Source organism: Danio aesculapii, chromosome 3, assembly GCF_903798145.1.
Source record: "Danio aesculapii chromosome 3, fDanAes4.1, whole genome shotgun sequence".
In the NCBI taxonomy this organism is placed as follows: Eukaryota; Metazoa; Chordata; class Actinopteri; order Cypriniformes; family Danionidae; genus Danio; species Danio aesculapii.
Window position 1 is genome coordinate 27925061 of NC_079437.1, and position 23088 is coordinate 27948148.

Genomic DNA, 23088 nt, shown 5'->3' on the forward strand with positions numbered 1-23088 from the left:
AAACATTACTACAGTATATAGTGACAAAATGCAGCTTTAATTCTTGAAAAAAAAAGACATGATCATTATTGAAAACTGTTTTCTGCTTAATGAATTTGAATTATGATGAATGTTTGATTTATGTTGAATGTTTGAATGCAATTTGATGTATTTGTAGAAACTTTTTTTCTAGAATTCTTTGAATATTATTCATTTATTGATGTGAATATTTTATTATAGTGTTCTTCCTAAATTACACAGTATTAAAGTGCACCTATTTTACCCCTTTTCAAGATTTAAGATACATCTTTTGTGTCTCTAGAATCTGTCTGCAAAGTTTCAGCTCAAAACACCTATCAGATTTATATACATTTATTATACCTTTAAGAATATTGGAATTCTCTGCTCTGAACACTATGTAGCTGTTTTTGTTGCCTGTGCCTTTAATACTAATTCTCCCCACCCACCATTCCCACGTGCCTGTCAGAGTGTGACTCAATCAATTAATCAATCAATCTCATCTGATATCAGATAAACTGCACAGTGACAGACATGAAGGAAGCAGACCTCACATAACGTTTGCGAGAAATACTACAGTAAGAACTTTTCCAATGATTATTTGATGTATTTGTTGTAGAGTTAATTGAAGCCTTAAGCGCACGTTTAACTTTGCACTTTTTGCACGGCAAATGTGACCGAATACACGTTAATATCCACTGCTGTATGGATATCCGTTATGTTAATGTACAAAATAAACCTGATTTAACGTCCACAAATCGGGATTGTAGCGTCTTCTTTTATAATTGTACTGACATGCGGCTGTTCTCTCTGTTGAGATGATTATACGTGTTATTACGAAGACATGTTAATACTGTTAATCAATTCGGTGGGCGGGGTAACCGCACTTGTACGTCACGTTGCGGTGGGCATCAAAATGGGAGGGATTTGGATCCTATTTTAATGTCAGGAGAGACGTATTATCTTTATATCATTGCAATATGACTGTGGACACAATATACCTACACACAGTTCTTTCCAAACAGCTTACAAAAGATGATTTTTATCATAGGTGCCCTTTAAGACCTTTTTTATTTTAAATAATAACAATTAATTGTCTTATATTTGCTACTTTATCCATCAGGTTTCATCTAATGATGCAGATATGATCAGTATCAGTGATACTCACCAGAATGACCAGCCATAGTCCCATGTGTGAGGCCTCCAGTCTTCAGGTCCCAAACTGACTGTAATCTGGAACACTTGTGTGTACATCATGTGGGCCACCATTCCCAGAAGACCTGTTGAGTAATTCACATGTCCAGTAAGTGCTTTACTCACTTCATGTCACATCATACCTGCATGATTTTATTGAAAAACAAAATCCCTTTAATGTTCCATAGAAAGACAGCCTTGGAATCAAGAAAATTATTAACCCTTATGTATGTGTTCTATATTTGTCGAACTGTGTACACATTTGCGTCATAGAGATGATATAAGGACACTCACAATACAGATTTACAGTTCTATCCAACAAACAGTATTATTATCCTCTGGATTACAAGACCAAATCCCTGCATATGTCCAGGTAGAACCTGTTCCTAATAGCGTACAGTACGGTCAGAGTAGTATGCTGGGTGAAGCAAGTGTCAAGGCCTCAAACACTACGGCTGATGGATGAATGAGTTTGCGATATTATGAAACTGTGTAATTGCAAATCCTCACTTGCATAACATTTCCTTTTTTAGCCCTTGTAACTTAAAATAAAACCTGTTACTCTACTGGCAAACATATCATTTATAGACAGACAGACATTGGCTGATTCTCAATATGTGTTCTTAAGCGATCTCACATCCTCATGTTCTTATGTAACGTCATCATAAACCAATACTCAAAACAGATGATTTGTGAAAGAACCTGGATGCGTTCTTGATATCGAGGATGCATCAAATGTAGACTGGAATGCAGATTTCACTCTCAAAGTCCCAGAAGGAGACTATATATATATATACTATGAAAAGGAATGTGAATGATTGTTTAATTTATTTCCCGTTTGAAATCTGTGAAGGTCATGTGACCATAAGAACGCAGAATCTTATTTCTCACAAAATCCATGTGTTCTTGCGGTCTTCCAAGTTCATTCTGTTAAGGTAAATTAACAAGAGAATGCGACTTCATTCTAGGCATTTTTGGAATTGAGAAACAGCCAAGCTTTCAGACATGTTTACATTCATTTTTAGACAAAACATAACTAATGTTCTGATTTTCAAGCACCACAAATAATATTTAATATTTTGACTCCAGAATGCTCTAAATGACAATGCAAAACCTAAAATCTAAATATTTAAATCATTATATTTAAAAACATTAATCCAGAGAAACTGAGACTCTTCAAGTGGTCAGTTAATTTTCTGTACAATAATGTGTCAAGCACTAAGAAAGACTGAACTCATTACTGATTCACATAGCCAGATCTATATAACCTGCAGTCTAACAATAATTATACTTTAAAGGTGCATTAAGCAATATTTGTGGTTTGAAAACAGTGTCAAACTGACACACACTTGCAATAAGGGTATTGTCTAGGAATGATATAAAGTGTGTAAAGAGTGGAGAAATAAAAAGGGGTGATGTATAAATTGTAACATTCTTTGGCAAAATTTGATTTGTGCACATTTAAAATTAAACTGTAAAAATCGTAATATCACTGAGCTGTTGACGATTTGCTAATGCAAACAGGTCCATATGACCAGATGTTGCCATTTATCTTGTACATTTCTGATATTCAGAGGAAAGTCTGCAGCACATTTTTTGCATATTTTTTTATGTAGCAATTTTTTTTCTGCATTTTCTGGTACCTTGAGTATTTTTACTTTTGTACCTATAAATTATCAGATGAATTTGCACCAGAATACTGTTATGACTGAGATGTCAGCTGCTAAAGCTTTTGGCAATACTTTTGTCTTCCTTTGACAAGTTTAAAGCCTATTTATTTTATCCTAAACCATGTTAAACTGCTGTCAGCTAGATGGATGATTTCTCTCTCTCCTCTCTCTCTCTCTCTCTCTCTCTCTCTCTCTCTCTCTCTCTCTCTCTCTCTCTCTCTCTCTCTTTCTCTGCTGCAGCTGGAATTTAAGAGGAGCATTAAGGCCCCAAATGAACAGGGCTATTGGGTATTCAGCAAATCAAATAATCAAAATTTCAAAAAGCAGCAGCTGTTCTGGCTTTATAACTGAGAGGGTTTACTCACAATGCATCAGAAATATAGTAAAACATTTAATTCTGTGAAATATTGTAGTTTTATGAATCTTATTTATGTTTTTTTTATAATTTTTAATACATTTTTATGGCAAAGCTGAAGATTTACAAGCATTACTCAAGTCTTCAGCCTCATAAGATATTTTGATTTGTTGCTGAAGAAACATTTAACGTTAATGTAAAGGTTATAAACATTTGCTTAACATCTTTTTAAATATTATTGAAGTGAAACAAATTCAATTCTTTTGTGATGTATTAAATTTGATTTATGATGACATGTCAAACCTGATTTTTCCATTACTGCCTGTTTTCTTTGTAAATGTTTTCATATTTGCATAAAGCGCTATAGAAATAAAAGTGACTTGACCTGATAAACAACAGCTTTGCCTTTAAATAGAGTTTTAACCCTGTAAAAGACTTCCACTTTTGATCAATTCAGTGTGTCCTTGTTAAATACAAGTAGGCTTACTTCCTTCTGTCATTCTTTTCAATCCTTTTTCTGAAAATGCTGTCATTATGAAAGCCGTAAGGAGACCAAACATAAGAACGAGGCTGTGTGTTTCTGTTTGAGTGATAAAAGTAATGAAGTAATGCACAATTACTTTCTCTAAGTGTGAGGTGGGGACAGGGGTGGAGGCCTACCTGACAGCACGGTGAAGACTGCGGCGAAGGCGTTCAGTTTGAGTCCATCGATCACATTACTGGAGTGAAAAAGCTCCAGGCACATCAGACTGAAGCCAACGACCAGCAGCATGATGTATAGCACCTCAGACACAACTGACAGCCAAAGGACACCTGCAACACACACACACATACACAGGCACACTGGTGAGCAAAGCGCTCTGCTGCTGCTCCATAATTCTCTCTGTCGCTTTTATTCACGCTTTAGATTCAAGTGGGATTTTAGCAACTCGCCCCTTGCTAATAAAAAAGACATGGGCTAGACACATTTTTGCATAGTTCACATGCTCTATAAAAAGTGATTATTTACTTTACTTTTTTAAAAAGTGAGTAAACTTGTTGCGCTTAAAAGCAACAAGCTGAGTAACCCCATTACTCAGAAAGTAAACCCATAACTTGGAATAGTCAGTCAGTCAGTCAGTCTTTATTCATTTCCCGAAGGCAATTTGGTTGCAGCATACAAGCATGTCACACATAATACACGAAAGCACATTATACAATACAAATTCTACCCTAAATTTAAAAACTTTACAGCTGAGGGGATGAATGAAAATTTTAACCTTTTTGATTTACTAATAGGAGTTCTGTATCGAATATCAGAATGGAGAAGATAAAACTCGTGGTGCATAGGATGGGGATCATCTGACAGAATACTCTGAGCTTTACTCAAAACTTTTATGTTGATTTGACTTAATTTTTATAATTATGCACAAAGTTTAAACATTTACTTAAAGGTGCTGTGCGTAAGTTTTTGACTCTTCTAAAGCATAAAAATACCATAATATGTTTGCAGATATTTAGGAAACATGTTAAGTGAACATTCTTGTTTATCCGAAAAACAATGCTGAAGTCAGATATTCTGCTTTGAAAATGTGATTTTCAAGCCATAATACTGTCTTTGTTTTTGTTCTTTTAACCCACCCAATGCCAGTTTAGCCAGTTATATATGATTACCCCGGGTTGCCTTGGTGGAAAACAGTGTATTTCATTCATTCGTTCAGAAAGGCTCTCAAAGCATGTGTAGGTGACTGAAATGCGACCTCTAGTGGACAGTATCAGACTTCAAACTGAGGCAGATTCAGAGTTCCACATGAGGTTATTAATTAGCAAATAATATAAATAGGTTACATTGTAACCATGTGTCCTAACAACTTGTTACGTGATGGAATTTGAAGTAATAAGCAATTTGACTGTTTGCACTAGATGAAACATGACAGACATTTAGACCAGCCATTCAGAAGCTCACAAAATGCCCCCACTCACGAAATGGTAAGGTTTATAATCTAATTATTACATATTAAACCTTTTAAACATTATTAAATGTACACGCTGAATTACTGATACAGTATGTGCTGGTTTACATTTTTTCACAGTTCTAAAGTTCAATTATCAAACTGTTTATTTTATTTTAAAGATCTGAGGTAAACTGTGTGCTGCTGCTGCTTTCAGTGTTATGGAAATAAATGTCATGTAAAATGGCATTCAAACTTTATTAGCATTTAACACTGATTAAAGCACATAAGTTGTGTACCTGAGGTGATCACAGTTTGTCCTGTTGTTCAGCTGCAAGAAATATAAGCCGTTTCTAAATGATCAATTCGAGGTGGTTAAAACAAAAACTCCTTTTAATATGGAAAATATTCCTTAATTATATCCTTAATTATAACTCCTTAATTATTCGCATGCCATTGCTTTTATATAGAACACGACTTAAGTCAGCCTTTCGGCTCGATCATCAGACTCGCTCTTTAATCTGGCAACCTGCGCTTGCGTTTGTTTTGATCCAGGAATGTAATACCTAGTTCAATCATTGGGTGTCAAATAAATCAACAGGTTTACTCACTTTTATAGTGTGGGTGTTTAGAATAGTAAGTAATAAGTAGATATAAGTAGATATTCTTATTTTAAGCACATTCATCTAAGATGAGCACATATTACAAAAGGTTTCAGAATTTTGAATTATGCTAAGCGATAATTAGTTTTTTGTAAATTGATGCAAAGATGATATAATATATTCATAAATGCATATAAATGTTCATAGGTTTATGAAAAACTTTCAAGCATTTAAGATTATGATGACTGTTAAATGCGTCATAGCAGTCTTGCGAAAAGGGGGTCCATATGAATACATAAATATGCAATAGTATGAACTGGAGGTCACTAAACAAGTTAGCAAAACTTATGGAATATTCATTTGATAGTATTCAATTTTTGGAGTTCATTCAGCTTGAGTTCATCAAATTAATATTCTTATCGTATTACTATTTAAAGCAACTCTTTTTAACTTGGTTTCCTTAAACATTAGTAGTGACCATAGTAACTCGTGATATTTATAGGAGCCTTCATTCATTTGTACAATCTTATGAACGCAGACGTGTGTTCAACAAAGAGCTGATGTTGATAATCCAACTCTCAAATATGCTCAAAATGTTTGTAAAGAGGTAGCTAACAGATGTTACTTTGAACTAGATATGCCTATGTGTAATTCACATGCACATGCATGATTTCTTACTCTGTCTGTGACTGATTCAAAGTGGGGAGATCTAGAGTGTCGTAACTGATGAAATTACAGTCAAATATTGTAGTGCAAAGAGCATTACTAGTTTTAAATAGTCTATGTGTCATGCATTTAAAATCTTTTAACGTGTGGCAAACAGTTGATTATTCCTTATTTATTCCTCTGATGCAAAATCTGAATTTTCCCAAAAGCTGATTTGGTGCTTATTCATATTTTGTGAATCCATGACACATTATGGTTTAGGGTCATTTGATGGATATGTTTATGTTTTTGGATATGGATATGTTTTTTAATGTTTTTTTAATGATTCAAAAACAGCATACATTTTCAATACATTCTAAATCTGAAAGTCTTTATTTATTTTAAGTCTTTTAATTAACTGTATCCTTGATGAGTAAAAGTATTCATTTCTTTCAAAAGCAAAACAAACAATAAAAAACTCACAGACCCATAAGTTACATATTTTAAAAATAAAAACAATCAGAATTTAATTAGAAAAATGCAAAACAGACACTTTTTTGACTGTAATGGTACTTTATACTCCAAAGACAAGTAAACAAATGCATAAAGATTTCCATGTGTTCTTACTAAAGTCAACTTTCTCATTAGCATTAGTCAAACTAAATTTGAAATGACAGCAACATCTGCAGTTTGGAAAAACAAAGCTGCCTTGTGTCTCTAAAGGATGCCTAATCTTTATTTATTTATATATATAAAAAAAAAATCCAATATTTTTTTGAGAGATTAGGGAAAATTTTGACTATCCATCAGACTGACTCGAGGGTGTTTCTGTAACAGCAACCTGCTTCGTCTAATTAGCAGAAATGGCCCCAGAGCTTCCTCAGAGGAGGATCCGGCATGAGATGGCATTGGTTGTTCTGGTGTGAGAGCAATATAGTGTTTAGTTTTATAACTCACCTTTTAGAGCTCACCTAACAGCCTAGTCTGCCGCTAAACTTTTGCTACCCATTATCCCCTCTGAAATTCGGCTTCATTTTGGGTTTCCAAACGCATTCCCTCGCACACATGGTGAATAAAAGATGACAGACTTTTAGAGAAACGCAGGTGGTGAGTGATTAAAGCATCTTTACCTGAAATATGACAGCATTATGCAATATTAATGTCTCGAGTGCTTGTCTTCAAGAGTTCAAAAGCAGCAGGGCACCTTTGAAAGTCTGCCCTACACTCTTCATAGACAATTGTAAACAATGTGGATTTTCTTGGAGGCTCCTTGAGGCTCTTTTAGAGAGAAAAAACACACTACTTGAGGGCTAGATATCGTATAAATTGTGCCGTCATTGGAAGAGGAGAGAGATGGAAGCACTAAATCTAATGTTGCCCTGACCTGAGCATATTAGGCAGTCATAAATCAAATTTCTCATTCTAATGTTTGCACAAACAAGTTCTTGACAATCTTCTATACTGAGAAAACACTTACGTAGATGGATGAATCTGAAAACACCTCAATCAAAATGCGCTACCGCCACTCTTCGGCTGATTCCACAAATATCTGCAGCTCTGTATTAAATGTGATTACCACCAGAGACCTTGAGTGTCAGTCATGACTTGTAAGATAAAAACTGGGGTCTAAACAGAACCGGGAATGGTGTAGTTTGCCTTGCAAATGTTCTCCCCTGAAACTGTGGCAGATGCAATTTACAAGCAAAATTCATTTTCTTTTTTTGATTGCGCAGTATTATCTGCAGATTTGTTCAAGGCGAGATGTTTTATGCAGTAGTTCCCTCCCTGAACTGAAATAAAATTCCATATTCAAAATATTTCCCCTGTGAAGGCTTTACGCAGCGAAGGGGGAAACACATTAAAGCCTGTCTTTTAAAATGATTTTTAATAATGGAGCGCATTGCATTATCAAATGTAAATGTAAACCCCAAACATATTAGATCAATATTGTATCACACTTTGATTCTTTGATTTGATTTGGTTGATTCTTCAACTACAGCCCTCTGGACTTCAGAAAATAAAACTCAATGTTGACACTCTCGCTGTCTAATTAGTCTGCTAACTGTAGACAAGCTTGATTTTGTGTCTGTTATTTTTATTAATTCAATTATTTATTGTGTTTAATGGCATACTGTAGTTAAAAAAAGTAATTTTTTAAACATTTTGGGAAAAATGGCCAACTTTATGTATGCTGAATTTTATATTTACAAAAGATTTTCATTAAAAAGGAGAGAGGAAATTATGCGCAAAAATATAATATTCACAAATTATATTTCATTTGGCTTTTAACAACATTTATGATGAATGTACATACTTTAAAATTAAAAATAATTTTCTGGAATGATAATAAAAATAGAAAGCATAAGAGATACTCAATACTTGAACCATCTGCAAGTGTTAGTACTGTATTTATCGCCTGACAAAAAGAAAAAGTTGGAAAAAAAAGTTTAGACTATTTTTATAGTAAAACTGAAAATTTCTGCTGAAGAATCACCCTCACGCACTACTATACACAATTTTTATTTGTAGAACAGTGCAGATAAGAAAAGAAAATGAGTGAATGTTCACATCCTGACCAGATCTGAATGTGTCTCATGGTCAGAGATAACAGCTGTCTGAATGACTCCATATTTATATACAGTAGAGGATGTGTTTCAGTTCAATATGGCAAAATACAATCCTTTTGGGAGGTCCAGATTAAAACTAAAAATTGTAAATCTTTGAAAATATCCACTCAAATCACTCAATCCATATCACTCAAAACTTGGCTTGTCACAATAAGTAAATAAGCATTACTGCTGTAAAGCCTGTCATAAAACTGCTATTACACCAGTTGTAAAACTTTTTACATTCACAATGTGATTCAGGAATATAGTGTCTGATGTTTCTGATTTATTTTATAGTTTTATTCTCAGACACATAATGACTAAAAAACTGTCTTTTACTGTAAACAAAATAAATAAATAAGGTTTTGTTATAGGTTATAGGTTTTGAAGTGTAGTCATTTTAACATTAATGTAATTATTTAGAACAGAATGAAATGTAATCATTGGATCTTAAGTAAGGAGTAAACAACTTTCACAAATGTGACTGGAAACATATTGCTATTAACTTGACATTTAAATGCAATGTAATCCAAATGTTAATTCCATGACTTCAATATTCATAAGGATTTATTTGTAAGTCTGCAAAGTTGCTAAAAATTCATTTACATGTTGTAAATTTGTTAATATTGTATAGTAGAAATACTTTTAATATGTCAGTATTTTACATTTAAGTGTGAAAACGGTTCATTTGGTAGCACCAGACATTACTTAAATTACCTACAAATACTAGTACAAATTACTTGAGAAGATGTCAATTTCCAATTTCTGAGCAGGAAACTTATATTTACAAAGATTCTGCAGAATTAGCCCATTTTGTCACTGTGATTTTACCCAGTTACCTTCACCGTATTATACAATCAGTTTGTTTGCAACCTATTTTGTACTGTTCTTGCTAGATTTCACTGGTTATAATGTAAATGAGCTGCCATGTCTGTGTTTTTTTTATTTGCAAATTGCACTAACTTTCTCTGTTTTTTAAATCTGGCCCTTGGGCAATATAAATAAAAATAAAATGAAAATAAAAGGTCATTTTCTATTTACATCTTATTGATGATGCAAACTATAAAAAAAGCAAAAATATGAGCCCACATTGTAAATGTCTTAATGTATTGATGCAAACTGAACATTTTAATAATGTTTTCTGTGTGCTTAATGAGCAATGTAATGCAGTGTGTTCATTTTCTGGGTGAATCCGTTCAGCTGTTGTTTGGATCATCAATGAGGTCTATAATGAATTCAGTGTAACTGTCTTACATTAGAGCTTACTAGTAAAATGAATGGCAGTTGTTTTTCCCTTAAGATGAGCATTCCTTTAAATGTGCCATTGAATGCATTGATACAATATGTTTAAATTGTTCTCTGACATCTACATAGAAGGTACGCAGGGTAAAAGATTAAATTCTCCAGAAACAGCTTTACAGGTTATTCAAATTCTCGGGATTTGGCCGTATTATGATATGGTTGGTTTTAGACATTTGAAATGATTTAGAAAGGTTGTGAATTTTTATGAGCTCTGCTCTGACACAGCATGATGTACTCTAAAATACACACGTGCAAAATAATCATACTTCAATTTCCAAAATATTTTTTAACAAATTGAGTAGACTCTTAAGTGGTAGAGAGATTTATTTTAGCTTGGAATGTATGAGATATCTGTATGCCATCAGAATATACTATATTGCTGCTGAGTTGTGTTGTGGATAAAATATAGGATAACTTATAAATTATAGTTGTATTTTTATGGTTTTAACATAAATGAAAACACAAGCAGGAATTAATATCCACCTCTGAATAAACAGATGCGTTTTTGAAGTTAATTGGTGGAGCGGCATTTTGCTCTAAGCTGCTATCTCAGTAAGTGAGTCTGTTGTGAAACCTCATCGTTTATTTTTATCACATCTTGTGCCGTCAAATCAGTGAAATAGCTTCACTGCTAATCAGTAGCACCAGTCACCACATACAAACTCATGGTCTGAAAATTGATTCCTTCTCCCTTACTAACCCCACCTACTACCTTAGCTGCCTTAAATCCTGATTTGCATCTATGGAATAAAAGTTTTCATTCATAAAATCAAAACAATATAGCAAATACTCAAACATGAATAATATACAAAAAGCAAATACTCAAACTCAAATACTTATCAAACATAAACTTAATAATAATCAAATCATCCAATTAACCTATTCAGTCCAAACATAATATTAGAAGAAAGAAATGGCTCCAACAATTGGCGATTTTAATTCCAGAAAAATCACATATTAAGAGCGGAGTAATATGATATGATGCATAAACTTGCATTATACACTTATTTTTTAGCGGTTTACATGTGTTTGTTGCCTCATTACAAACATACAGTTGAATTCAGAATTATTAGCCCCCTTTGAATTTTTTTGTTTTTTAAATATTTCCCAAATGATGTTTAACAGAGCAATGAAATTTTTACAGTATGTCTGCTAATATTTTTTTTCTGGTTAAAATTATTAGCCCCTTTAAGCTAATTTTTTTGACTGTCTACAGAACAAACTATTGTTATACATTAACTTGCCTAATTACCCTAACCTGGCTAGTTAACCAATGAACCTAGTTAAGCCTTTAAATGTCAATTTAGGCTGTATAGAAGTGTCTTAAAAAATATCTAGTAAATTATTATTTACTGTCATCTTGGCAAAGATAAAATAAATCAGTTATTAAAAATGAGTTATTAAAACTATCATGTTTAGAAATGTGTTAAAAAAATCTGCTCTCCGTTAAGTAGAAATTGGGGAAAAAATACACAGGCGGGCTAATAATTCTGACTTCAACTGTATGTGCCAAATTTCACAATATACACGTTAAACTACCAAAAGATACAGTTAAACAGACTTATGCCGCTTCATGTGGCTCTGAATAAAGGCTGATTTGTTCTTCTGCGTCAAGCACACGCGTATGCTCCAGCGTAGCCTTGCACGGTCACATAACCATTGCTGACGCTGACGCGCACCTCTCAAAAAATGTAACTACATGTCGCAATGACGCATAGCGCAAGCTCTGTGATTGGTCAGCTTGGTAGCTGTGACGAGTGTGGGTGGTGCTGAGAGCCGTGAGCCCAATTGAGCGAGTGTTTACAAGTGTGGAGTCCCGTGAAGGGACTTTTTCCACCTCAGAATGAACATGTTTTAGCTACATTAACATAGTGTTCAGAAAAAACTAAAAATCAGTGAAGAAAATCGACACAGAGAAACATAGCAACCTCACTGCCAGCTAGCGTTTAGGAAGTGTTATTGCAGCGCAACACAAACAGCACGCATGACTGTGCGAAAGATCGCTCAACGCAGAAGTATAAACCAGCCTTAAACGTACAATCTGTCTTTCTTAAATTTTTCTTTTTGATGTCAAGTTTTTTTGTTGAGATGCTTCATGCCTGCTTGCATTACCTGAGAGCTCTATAATGCTGGCTTCGTTTTTCAAAATAAGAGTCCCAAAAACATATGTAATATAATAAGCTGAGTTAAACCTAGAGCGTAAGTGAAAATTGTTATGACTGTCTATAATACAAGGAATCCAATCACATACAGCCTGGGGCATGCATATTAATAATCCCCCGTGAAACCCTCACAATCAGTGTTTTGTTTAGACTGGCCATTTTCCCCTGTGATTTTACACTCACATGATTTACATGAGAACGAGAAAACAATAGCGCTTGAGGCTCACGGTGTGTCATTTCCATGTACTGAATGCTTTCCATTCAGCTATGCCTAGGTATATCCAGATTTTAAGAGTCTGACATCAAGTGACAACTATGAATTGTTATACTTGGAGGACATAAACTGCACTGTCCTACAGAATGTGAATAGTTTGTCAAACATGCATACTCAGCTAGCGCACCACACACATAGCCTGAATAAATAAAAAAATAAAGCAGAGATTCTCAAAGGAGGAGATAAGAGATCTGTCATTTGTAGGTTTCAGTGCTGTCGGACAAGCCTGAACGGCGCTATAATGACAGCCATTACTCACCTCTCTCAGATGCTGGGGCCAGATCAATAAAACTCCTGCATTTCTCACCTGGAAAGACACAAAACGACCGAAGAGTTAACATCTGTGCTCGACAAGCTCTTTTTGTGTACTGAAAGTCAGAGGGCTCAGCTTCATCTTTACCGTGCTGTTTCCCAGTGATAAGACAGCTTTAGCAGTCTGTTTCCCCCAGCTTGAATCCATCACTTGAATTTTGTCTGTACGGATATTTGTAGTGTTAACCTCTATGTGTCTTTTGAGACAAGTGTAAAAATTTTGAAGCACACTCCTGCCTTTTCTAAGATTAATCACCAGCTATCATATTAATGTGTGGAAAGTCTGAACATGCCTTGATAAAACAAGTAAACCAATGGTCTGTGGTCTGACCAAAATAACTGCTTTAATTAAGATTGTCCTATGTGTCTCTGGGCTAAAACATAAAGAGTTTTTCGGTGCATCCTCTTAAATTGGACTTTTAATTAAACTGGTGGGGATAATTTGAGGCTCAAGGCCATTGCTTTGTAAAAGTTTTGTCTGCAACTTTCAGTGATAATGAAGAAGCTAAACTGTAACTAAAAGACAGAGGTCAAATGCGAGTGATGATTTAATTTAACATCATAAATACAAAGATAACAATATATTAAAATGCCAATGTTATGCTGTTGTAAATGTTATTATCTTAAATGATCATTTGCAGTTCTCCTAAAATAGGCTCCCAGGGTCAAAAACACTCTCATTTTCTCATGAAATATTTCAAATGGTTTCAGATGATTTATTCATATTTCCATTTAAATGCCTCATTCTAAAAGCCTTTTGTTCTCTGATTGGTCAGATTATCCAGTCTGTTGTGACTGGTCTACCAATTACAGCACATTTGAATCTGCCATTAGCGCATTTAATTTTCATCTTTAGAGACTTTCTAAATTCTCAGGAATTTTATGCGATATCGCACAGTACCAAACAATGGCACCAGTTTTACCATATTAATTTGATGATGAAGCGTTGAAAGAAGTAGTTAATCAACCCAAACCTCCACTGCAAGTTGATACAGTTTGGCATGAAAAATTAGATAAGTATATTTAGAAATATAATTCCTCTACATCAGCGTTAACAAGTGTATGTTTATCAGAGTCAGGGGGGTTGTTGCATAAATGCCACCAAAACTTGACAGTAAATATTCTACAAAAAAAATAATAATAAAAATGCAGATTAAACTAAATCTATAACTGTTGATATGTTAAATTAGTGAAAAATGTCAATTTCCAGCATTACATTAAATCTGTGTATATTGCATCAGATTTCTTTTAGCACTGAAAATAATAACCAGTCCCACAGTTTCTGTTGAGCTTATGAATACAGTGGTCAATTAGATATATTTAGATTTGTCACAGCTGTGCATGCCAATGTTTTGTTGTGAGCTTAGTGACTGATTTTACTTTCTTGCAGATTCTCTCATTATACACACAAAGTGTTAAACAATCTAAGAGTTTCATTTTGTAGCTTTGGCAATTATAATGGGATATTTTTTGGGGGGTGTGTGAATGTGCACAAGTTAAAGTAGAAAAAAAGATGGTAACACTTTACTTGAAGGAAGTGTTCATAAGACGTTCATAAGGTGTTATATCACCTCTATGAATTTGAAGGAGATTTTTTGCATGCTTATGACAAATGTCATTAAGTGTCATTAGCTCAGTTGTGTCATTTTTTAATGTAACAATTGCATAATTTGAGATGTCTTTATGAAAGTTTGACATAAACACATCTAAACCTGTCAGTGTCTTTACGACAACTTGACATTTCCAGGACAACATAACTTGTCATAAATCTGTCATAAACATGACTGTGATGTGGCTATTGGAATTGTGTCAAGAATATTTTTCTGTTCATTTTTCTGATCAAGGAAAAGTCATCAATAGTTCTCAGTAAAAGTGTCAATACTCTTGAATAATTATATAACAGAATCTTTAATACATATTTGCCATTTTAATGACAAATTAAATTTGAGCAACTGTAGTTAATAAAATATCAATGACACTGTTATAAAATTCAGAACAATTATAATGACCTCATGACAATCATGCTTATGACCAGTGTTGGGGGTAACGCATTATAAGTAACACGATAATAAGATAATAAAATTAGATAATAATATTACTTTTCTAAGCAATAAGTACTTCATAATGAGTAACTCATTACTTTTAATGAATAAGTAATAATATTTGAGTTACTTTTTTGAAAATGTAATGCGAGTTACTTTTTAGTTTAATTATTTAGCTTTTAAAAAATAAATTGCTAAATTAAAATGAAAGTAGTCACAATGAATCACACAGTCAATAAGAGAATGTGTTCATTATTTTGAACGCATTGAAGAAAAGGAAAAGGGGATTTTCTCAATGGACAGTGATTTTACTTAAGACAAATAGTACAAAAGTAGCAAACATGCTTTAAACTTTCAATAATCTTTATATACAGCATGTATAAGTTCTCAGAAAACATTGTCCTAAATTTTTTTAAAGGTAAGCAAAGGCGAAGGTTATATGGTGTATTTTTAATAGCGCAGAACTCCTCTATTTAAAAAAAAAGCTCTGAATCCAATCAAACCTTAGCCAGGTAATATAAAGTAACTCAAAAGTAACGTATCGCATTACTTACTATAAAAAGTAACTAAGTAATGGAACTAGTTACTTTTTTGGGGAGTAATTCAGTATTGTAATGCATTACTTTCAAAAGTAACATTCCCCAACACTGTTTATGACAGATCTATTTTAAGTTATGTTGTGTGTGTGTATGTAATGTCAAGTTGTTATGACAAAAACACTGACAAGTTATGCTGTATTTGTTTAAGTCAAGTTGTCATAACAGAGAGATCTCAAACAATGTCTTCTTGGCATTTAAAATGACATGCCTGACCTGAATGACACTTAATGACAGTTGTCATAAGCCTTTATATTCATGACATAGTATTCAAGGTTTCATGACAGTCTTATGAACACCACATTCAATTAAAATGTCACCATAATGTTCTGTCTTGACAGTGTCAACAAAACAAATCAGATTTTAGTGTGGGTCAAAGTAGACAAGCAGACAATTAAGATGTTTTAACTCTAGGATAAGATCAGATAGGTAAACTTAATCGCTGATGATTTGCAATTCATAATTGGTTCTTTTTTAATAGACGATAACGTTATTTTTGTGATTAACTTTGATCTTCAAAATGTTGCATATCGTTTATATTCTCAGGAAGCTACAATGCACACTTCATGAAAGTTAATATTCAGGAGGGACTAAAATAGGGCACTTTAAACTATGCATTTCAAACCATTTTTATTGTGATTGTCACAGGTGCAATTTCTGTTTTGACTCTGACAAAAGAACAGTATCTGTAAATGGCTCAGTTTCTTCTTCAGTGTGCCCCTGCTGTATAAAGAATACAATAAATATAATGTTACTACTGCACAAGTCTGCAGACACAACACTCATAATTCCAGGCTTGTCAGACTCAACAAAATTTTATGTGCTGTGTCGTCTACATTACAGACCACACAAGCCTTACAAAGTTTTATTACCTTCAGAAATCAAGATTTAAAGTAGCATTTAAGCTTGGCTAAAAATATAAAAGCCATTCAAATGAATGTCGATAAACTGCACTGCTAAACACCACCAAAATAAATGTAAGTTTAGTCATTAAAAATGAAAGAAACAGGGCTCCAGACTGCAGCAAATGTTTAACTTTGCAATCAAATATATTAATTTGCAAGCACAGTTTTGCTAAGATCACCACTGTCAACAATATAAATTTACACTTTGCATGCAGTGTTTGTTTACATGTATGTTCTATAAAGGAGCATTTGGTGAAACTACAGTATGTCAATACCGTTTAACTGCCTACTCTACCAAATGGTTGACCATGTTTTGTCTGTTTTAAATAATGACTGTTAAAGTAATTTAAAGTATGACTGTTTTAAATAATGCTTAACACACACAGCATTGTTGGTTTACAATCAAACAAACATAATCCAGTTGCACTACTACACTTGATTTAGGTTTCATTTAATAAAAAAAACAACAAGAAAACATGTTAAATGAAAATCTGAATTATTTTATAGCATATTTCAAAAAATAAAGACGATTTACTATTGAAAAATGTTTTATTTTGCTTATGTTTTTAAATAAATTGGTCTAACACTTTATATTTTCAGATTTTTCATAGTATATGTATTAATTTCGGTACTTTTAACAAAAAACTGACATATCAACCATTTAGTAGAGGCTGACATTTTAGAAATGATGTGATGTGTTGAAAAAAAAATGCATTGAGCGTGTTAACAACATTTGGAGGTAAGAAACGAAATCAAAAAAAAATTCTTGGTGGGGCAGTTATAGGGATACAATTTTAATTTCAAGAAAATATGGTGGTAATCCATACAATAAAACTACTCATAGCCAAATTACTGCAAAGTGTAATCCACAAAAAGCATTTCCAGAATAAGCCACAATGAAAATGTTGAAAATGTAATCGCATAATCTCAAAACGTCACTCTTATGTGGCAAATTTAACTGATATTTTAGTCTGGAGCCCTTAGAAAGCACATGCCACTTGTGGCAGCAGGAGTAAAGGAAAAAATCATACAGAGAGTGGTTCAGAATGTGATTGATCACACATTAGGCTGTCATCAAACATGACAGGGAGTCATATTCTGGATTTCATATTCTTCACCTTCTAAGTGCACTTCTATTCTCATTACATCTCCCCTGGGTTTTTTTCCTTCTGTAAATAAGGTCCCTGGAGGGAGTTTAATCCTTCTTCTAGGCAGATAAGTGGCCTGTGGTAACCTCTCCTCGATTTGAATAACGGAATCTCACTGCACCAAGAGAAATATATTAACCGATTCCAAAAAAACTGCCGTTAATGCAAGAACATGAGTAATTGAATTTCTTGTGGGCTTTATTTCAGCAGTTAGTTGAGGCGCTTGTGGTAATCATTTCATTTATATCAATGACATTGAATGTCTACAATGATTCATTTTAGTCCAGTTGGTTTTTTGTTCCAGATTTGTGTATACTGTGGTCACTAACATGTTTTAATAGAGCTATTTTTAAAAATAAAGCCACTTGAATGACATAAGTGGTTCTGCTGTATCTATATTCTTTGAGCAGCTAATCTCTGGCACAATGCGATGCAAACATATTACATACATATTGAAAAGAATATGCCATTCATTTTCCAATGCTTACTGGAGGGAATCAGAATGACATGGGCTGACTCACTCATTATGGATTTAAAAGCCGTAATCATCTTCATTCAATCCATTCCCGCTCCTCCAATATTACAACTGAATAAAGGTCCTTGGCTTTTGATCAGCTTCTAATGTGTTTAATCTGCTATCTGAGGTTGGTGGAGGGTAATTGCATCGGTAATGAGAGTGAATGATTTGATGGCCATTAGCCATATGATGTGGTACTGTATGATCAGGAACTGGCCGAAGCGAAAAAATCTTTAAGTATGATTTATTAATTAGCACTTTACGTTTTCATGTTCTCTACGAGTATAGCTTCGCCACTCTTCCTATCAGTCCCATTCCTGGATATTATAGTGTTAAATGGGGACATCGGTCACTTTATGAGTCTTTACAGTAATTGATGGCTCTGGTGATTATGCAGTTATAATACTATATTATCATGCAAGGGATTTAAAACATCAGCACAGTCAGAGAATTGATGAAAGGGAGGAACTGGTACATCTGACTGACAGCTGACCAGTGTATATTGGCTTTTGTTTTACTTTCTTGCTTTCATCCATTTCTGCACCAATCACTGTACGTCAGTGGATAATGCATGGACAATGTAATGTTATGGTAATGATGACGATGAATCATTACGCAAAGACTGAGCTGAGGTATTTGGTGGATGTGTGATGAGTTTTCAGCACAAAGCCTGTCTGACACTGCTGTCAGATTAATCATAAATCCAATTGATCACTAGATAGAATAGGGTGTCAAAAAAACTCATAGAGTCACATAACTTAATCCTGAACTGCGTAACACACACTGACCTTCTCTCATTCTCCTGGCAAAATCTGTTGGGATTAAATTGAATACAGTACTGAACTGTCTGTTTACGTCTGTGTATTGAAGACATTATGTCATTGTGTCGGTAAGGCCAGTGATCCTGTATTACTTTGATCCTGTTGACTTTACTAATGAAATATTCAGCGGAATTGGTCTTTGAGGTTTTCTATTTTCACACTTTGCATCATATTGAAATGGACTGAATGTTTCAATAATGTTTTCTGCAGAATTAATCCGTTCGAGAGTCATTCTTTTGGAAAACTATGACTGATGGTACTTGGGGATAGTTCACACAAAAAAGTTCCCCCTTTTTAATCTTCAACGAAAAAAAGAACTGCATACAAGTTTGGAACCACTTGAAGTTGAGAAAAAGGTAATTTTTTTTTATTTTGGGTTGAGCTATCCCTTTTAACCAACATTCAGAAATTGTGCCAATATAAAGTAAACATTTTGCGCTATATCATTTATTTGGGTATCAAAGCTCTGATTTTTTCTCATTCTGGACATAAATAGAGCTTATTAAACATCTAAAATAAAGATTATTCAGAAAAAAAGTTTAATTAAACATGCAAAAGCAAAGGAAATTGTTACATTTCATATAGCATATTCCCTGGTGTAAGTCTAATAACCAATTAGCATTCTGATTGTTTTACCTCAAATTTGGGTCAAATTAATGGTCAAACATTAATAGTTAAACTGCCAAAGTAAAATTATAATCAAACTGTTTGTTTTTGAATAAAGACTGGGTTAATTCAAACCAGCATGTTTTATTTGTTATGTTCTATTGTATTTTATTATGTTATGTTAGGTCAAATTTGTCACAAAACTCTGAAAAAGAATGACAGAGCATTCAAAATATGAAGCTATCCAAGAGCTGATGTGTTCCATGGGGAATGTGGTTATCTAATGATGCCTTTACCAAGTTCCTCAAAACTCATTGAGAGTGAAGTAAATCCTAACAGATGTCTCCAAAGCTGCTGGCGCACAATCATTCCCCGTCAATCTATTGCGCAACATATCCACACTGCTTTACACACAACCTGTTGAAGTTTCCTCACAGCATGAAAACACTATAATGTCATTATGGAGTAGCTATAAAATTTGATTTGGGATGTTGTCAATGAATTTTAATGACTGTTAATTGAATGACATCATCTAAACCAGCAGGTTCTATCGTTTAACTTAATATAATACACCAGCTTTCCTACATGCTTAAAGCACTAATTTCACTTGACCTGGAGAAATTGCTAATAACTTCAACTGGAAGACTAAACAAAATGTGTATATGAAGAGTTTAGATGCAAAAACTTTCCTAAAATCTTTCTTCCAAAATGTTTATTTTTTACCAGGCTTCTGTGTGTATGTTCTGTAATATCACTTTTATGGCAAAGAATACAGTAGGTCCTTTTCCTGGTCTTTAAAGTAAAATATCTCAACATAAACAAAGGAAGCTGAGAAAAATGTTCATTTTTGATGAAAATTCTTGACGGCACTTAGAGGTTTTTGCATTTGAACTCTTCAATACTGCATGCCACATTGGAGTGACCAAACAGTTTTATGTCTGTTGGTTTTCATTATTTCAATATGTTTAATGTTGGTTTATTAATTAAAAAGATTCATATACATTTTCACACGCTATAATGCCTTTATTATGAAAAAAAATTACACCCTGCACGTACAACTCCTAATAACGGTGGCAAGAAGCTGATATTCATTTAGGCTACACAGATTAGAAATCAAATTCAAACCACTTTAATGTGTAGCAGACAACTATCCTGAAATAATATCAAAGTTTGAGAAACATATAAATGAATACACCGACTTTTAGAAAAATAAACGCTAAAAACAATCGCATCACTATGAAGAAAACGGTTCGTATTCGCTTTGAATTTTGAATTTTACGGACTTAACGAATTCTCACCTCCTCCATGGATATTCTCCTCACATGAGTACCAGATCCCCGTGTGGAAATGCCTGAAGAGAAAGCGATCGTCGCCTGTTTCCCAGCTATAGTGAACTTTGCTGGGGTCTGTCTCGTTCACCCCATAGTCAATACAATTATGCCGTCTGTCCTTGCTGCAGTTGGGTTTAGGGACCCTCTGAGTCCCCTCGCACCAGTAGGTCGTGATGAACGCTGTCGTTGAGAATAAAAGTGCCAGAAGATTTAACCCCACAGACAGAAGAGCACGGCATTTTCGAGTGGTCTTCATAGTCTTAAAAGAAGTGGCTCTCACACTTGAATGAGTTCATTCAAAAAGGGCTGGAAAATCTGGATTGGTTTGAGGAAAGCGCAGCGGTTGCGCTCACCTTATCCCTGCTCACCGGCCCGAAACGACAGCGACAGGTTCGATCTTCGCGCATAGGAAGTGAGGTGGATCCATTCGCTTGGAGACAGACGTGACTCAAGTGAGAAAGATCTCTGAAGCATCTTTGAGGCAGACACTGACGCTGCCAACTGTTGTGATCTCTCTCTCTCTCTCTCTCTCTCTCTCACTATTGCGCGCGCGTCTCCCTCCTCTTTTATAATTTCTTGCCTTGCTGTCTAGTACAAGTATACGTAACATGGCTTTCGTGATTTATTTTGGTAACTGTTCTACTTTGTAAACCTTATGATGGGTAAATGACGTCATCGTGCGCATTATTAAAAGACCGCATACCACCCATGCGCAAAAAAGTTTTGACAGCTCTAAAATATAGACTTATTATTTCAACTTTTGATTATTCTTGTGAGGAAATGTAATGAACAGTAGTTATGTTGTGTGTTTTCCATAACTTCTATAAGTATTAAATAACTATAGAAAGTGTAGTGGAGTCTATGTTGCTATACTAGATACAGTTGTTTAGTTGCTTCGTTTGAAAACTCAGTTTTTATAATATAGGCCTAATATTTGATTTAAAGTAATGTGCCACATTTTTGTGCCCCTTTTTTTCATGTTGGTTGTAGTTTTTTTTTTTTTTTTTTTTTTTTGTAATATAAAATGTCTGCAAAGTTATAAAAACCATGATAAATGAAGTTTGTCTCCGAAAATACTTAGAGACTTAAATACCAAAACGAATAACTAATGTACATAACATATTTGCCAACCTGTGGTATTTTAGCTGTCAGGGAACAACTTGACCCTCAAATGCATTTCTTTGTTTGTGTTGTCAATGTCCTGTGAAAAAAAAAACACACAACAAGGATTTACACAGAAAATCATCTTATAATCATAAGCTGTGAAAATAATCACTGTTTATGATTTCAGAAAACCGGTGACAGAGCAAAAACTGTCACTGTTATACTCAGCATTTAAAAGGAAAGATCACTGAAAGATAAAAAAAATCATTGACTCACCCACCAATTTTTTCAAACTTAAGATTCTTCTTTATGAACAAAGACGATTTTAAATATTTGAATATGCAAAATTTTTAATGAATGTTGGAAACCATTAACCATTGGGCATTGGCTTTCATAGTACTTTACTTCTGCTATTTACTAGTATTTACTATTTTCAAAAGAAGAAGAAAAAACTTTCAATAAATACTTTCGCATGAGTAAATGCTGAATAAATTTTCTTTTTGGGTGAACTATCTTTTTTTATAAATCTAAATGTAATACTCTAAATTTGAGGCCATCATAACTGGAGCTGAAATTTAAATATACACCACCTGACAAAAGTCTTGTCATCTATCCAAGTTTTAGAAACAACAAATAATAACTTGAACATAAAAAATTATGATCATGCCTTGATTTTTAATTATTTAATTAGGACATTAAGGTCTGACTTTGCTTAGGCTTGTCACTTAACATAAATTCTGTACAGTATAGAACGACTGCATCCATACATCTCTGCAATGTCTCAAATAACTTATTAATAAAGTCATCTGGAATGGCAAAGGAAGCATTCATGCAGGAGTCCCAGAGTTCATCAAGATTCTTTGGACTCATCATTAATGCCTTCTCCATCTTACCCCAGACATGTAATGTTACCCCAGCTCAATAATGTTCATTCTGATGACTGGGCTGGCCAATCCTGGAGCACTTTG

At 33.9% G+C, this 23088-nt stretch overlaps 1 protein-coding gene across 1 annotated transcript in view; it reads right to left on the reverse strand.

Moving 5' to 3' along the window:
• Window positions 1–21503, reverse strand: part of gsg1l (gsg1-like) — a 31144-nt gene extending 9641 nt beyond the window's left edge. Inside the window, exons 1-4 of the mRNA XM_056451113.1 lie at window positions 20984–21503; window positions 12998–13045; window positions 3877–4029; window positions 1166–1277 (exon numbers count right to left, since the gene is read on the reverse strand). Of these exons, the coding sequence (XP_056307088.1) occupies window positions 1166–1277; window positions 3877–4029; window positions 12998–13045; window positions 20984–21272 (602 nt within the window). The 5' untranslated portion in view covers window positions 21273–21503. The remainder of the gene's footprint in view (window positions 1–1165; window positions 1278–3876; window positions 4030–12997; window positions 13046–20983) is intronic.
• Window positions 21504–23088: the final 1585 nt, after the last annotated feature.